The sequence below is a fragment of the Kryptolebias marmoratus genome, linkage group LG10 (genome assembly GCF_001649575.2).
Source record: "Kryptolebias marmoratus isolate JLee-2015 linkage group LG10, ASM164957v2, whole genome shotgun sequence".
NCBI classification, from domain to species: domain Eukaryota; kingdom Metazoa; phylum Chordata; class Actinopteri; order Cyprinodontiformes; family Rivulidae; genus Kryptolebias; species Kryptolebias marmoratus.
This window is the reverse complement of record NC_051439.1, coordinates 1544431-1545999: the sequence shown is the minus strand read 5'-3', so window position 1 is coordinate 1545999 and position 1569 is coordinate 1544431. Positions and strand designations below refer to the sequence as shown.

At 39.8% G+C, this 1569-nt stretch overlaps 1 protein-coding gene across 9 annotated transcripts in view; it reads left to right on the top strand.

Annotated features, from left to right (window-relative positions):
- Window positions 1-1569, top strand: part of dctn1b (dynactin 1b) — an 80912-nt gene that overhangs the window by 52266 nt on the left and 27077 nt on the right. For 8 of the 9 annotated variants that reach the window (XM_037977675.1, XM_037977672.1, XM_037977676.1 and 5 more), the window contains one exon: window positions 894-905. The exons of the other annotated variant lie outside the window; for it this stretch is intronic. In XM_037977675.1, the coding sequence (XP_037833603.1) occupies window positions 894-905 (12 nt within the window). The remainder of the gene's footprint in view (window positions 1-893; window positions 906-1569) is intronic. 9 annotated transcript variants of the gene reach the window in all.

Sequence of the window (1569 nt, the reverse complement as noted above, 5' to 3'; positions counted from 1 at the left end):
GTTTACAAGACAGTGGTGAGAGCAGCCATGTTGTATGGTTTGGAGACAGTGGGACTGACAAAAAGACAGGAGACAGAACTGGAAGTGGCAGAGCTGAAGATGTTGAGGTTCTCCTTGGGAGGGACAAGGATGGATAGGATTAGGAATGAGGTCATCAGAGGTACAGCACAGGTTGAATGACTCAGATATGAAGTTAGAGAGGTCAGACTGACATGGTTTGGAGATGTGCAGAGGGGCTGTGGGTATATTGGTAGAAGGATGTTAGAGGTGCAGCTGCCAGGAAAAAGACGAAGAGGAAGGCCAAAGAGGAGATATAGGGCTGCAGTTAGAGAGGAAATGGAGGTAGCTGGAATGAGGACAGAGGACACATAAGACAGAGTTAGAAGGAGGAGGATGACTCACTGTGGCGACCGATGAAAAGGGAACAGCCAAAAGAAAAAGTAGTAGTAAACTGTATAAGAGGCTCACCAGATTGATGCAGAAATGGCAGTGGACTCGATACTGAAGCGCTCATCCTTTGTCGCCAATTTTGTTGTGGCAGTTGTAAATGAAATAAGGAGATGGCAGGTAAAACTCACGAACTTCATTACAAATGTGCCATTATAGAACTCCGCCCAGTCTCCTTTTTCCTCTGCACTCTTAACACACACTTTTCTGCCCAACTTTGTCAAAGCAGCCCCATCTAATGTCAAGAAGTAACAAAACATACACAAATGCATTTAGTTCAAATCTCAGAACACAACACACAGTAACTCAGATCTGGGCAAGGGACATTGAACTCTTGTCATTTTATTAAGGTTTTTTTTGAATGTATTTTTTATTCAAGCAAATCATCTATTCTTCAGTCTCTAATGTCTATTTCAATCTTTTAATTTTTCATACTAATTCTTCAGAGGAACAGAAAGGTATCTATCTGCTTGTATTATATCTGTTGTGACTGCATGATTTTGACTGCAGGACAGGATCCAATTAAATGTTTTAATGGTACATGGTCTGATGGAAGTGAATATAAAATGCATGTTTACTTAAAGGGCCAGCATTTCTCAAAAGAATGCTGATTGCTTGCTTCCTTTAATGTCAGAGTTTTAGACTAAGATCTTTTGATGAGAACTAATGGAGTTATAGCTGTGTTGGCCAAACCTTGAAAACATTATGCACAATCTAATGTGATCTGTTAGTGCTTGGAGTATGTGTTGGGAATGACTGTCAGCCATTAACACTCCAAATTGTAGCTCAGTGTCTGTAAAACTGACTGAGGTACAACCCTTTTTTGTGTTTGCTGTGGTGGCCATCTTCAAATAGGTAGACACCAAAAGTTAATCAGTTGTAAATGTAGATCCATTGATTACTTTCTAAAAGTGTAACTTGATATCTATCCAGTGGTTCATGAGCTCTTTTGCTAATGGTACAGACAAACATACACATGTGGCAGCACGTGTGTCACAGAAAATGTTTAAAATTTATTGCAACAGCCCCACTTTAAAATTACCTTTAAGGCACGCAGACTCATTACAGACAAGGCCAGAGACAATTTCCTGCAGTTTAAGAATATTTTATTGTTAAATCTGT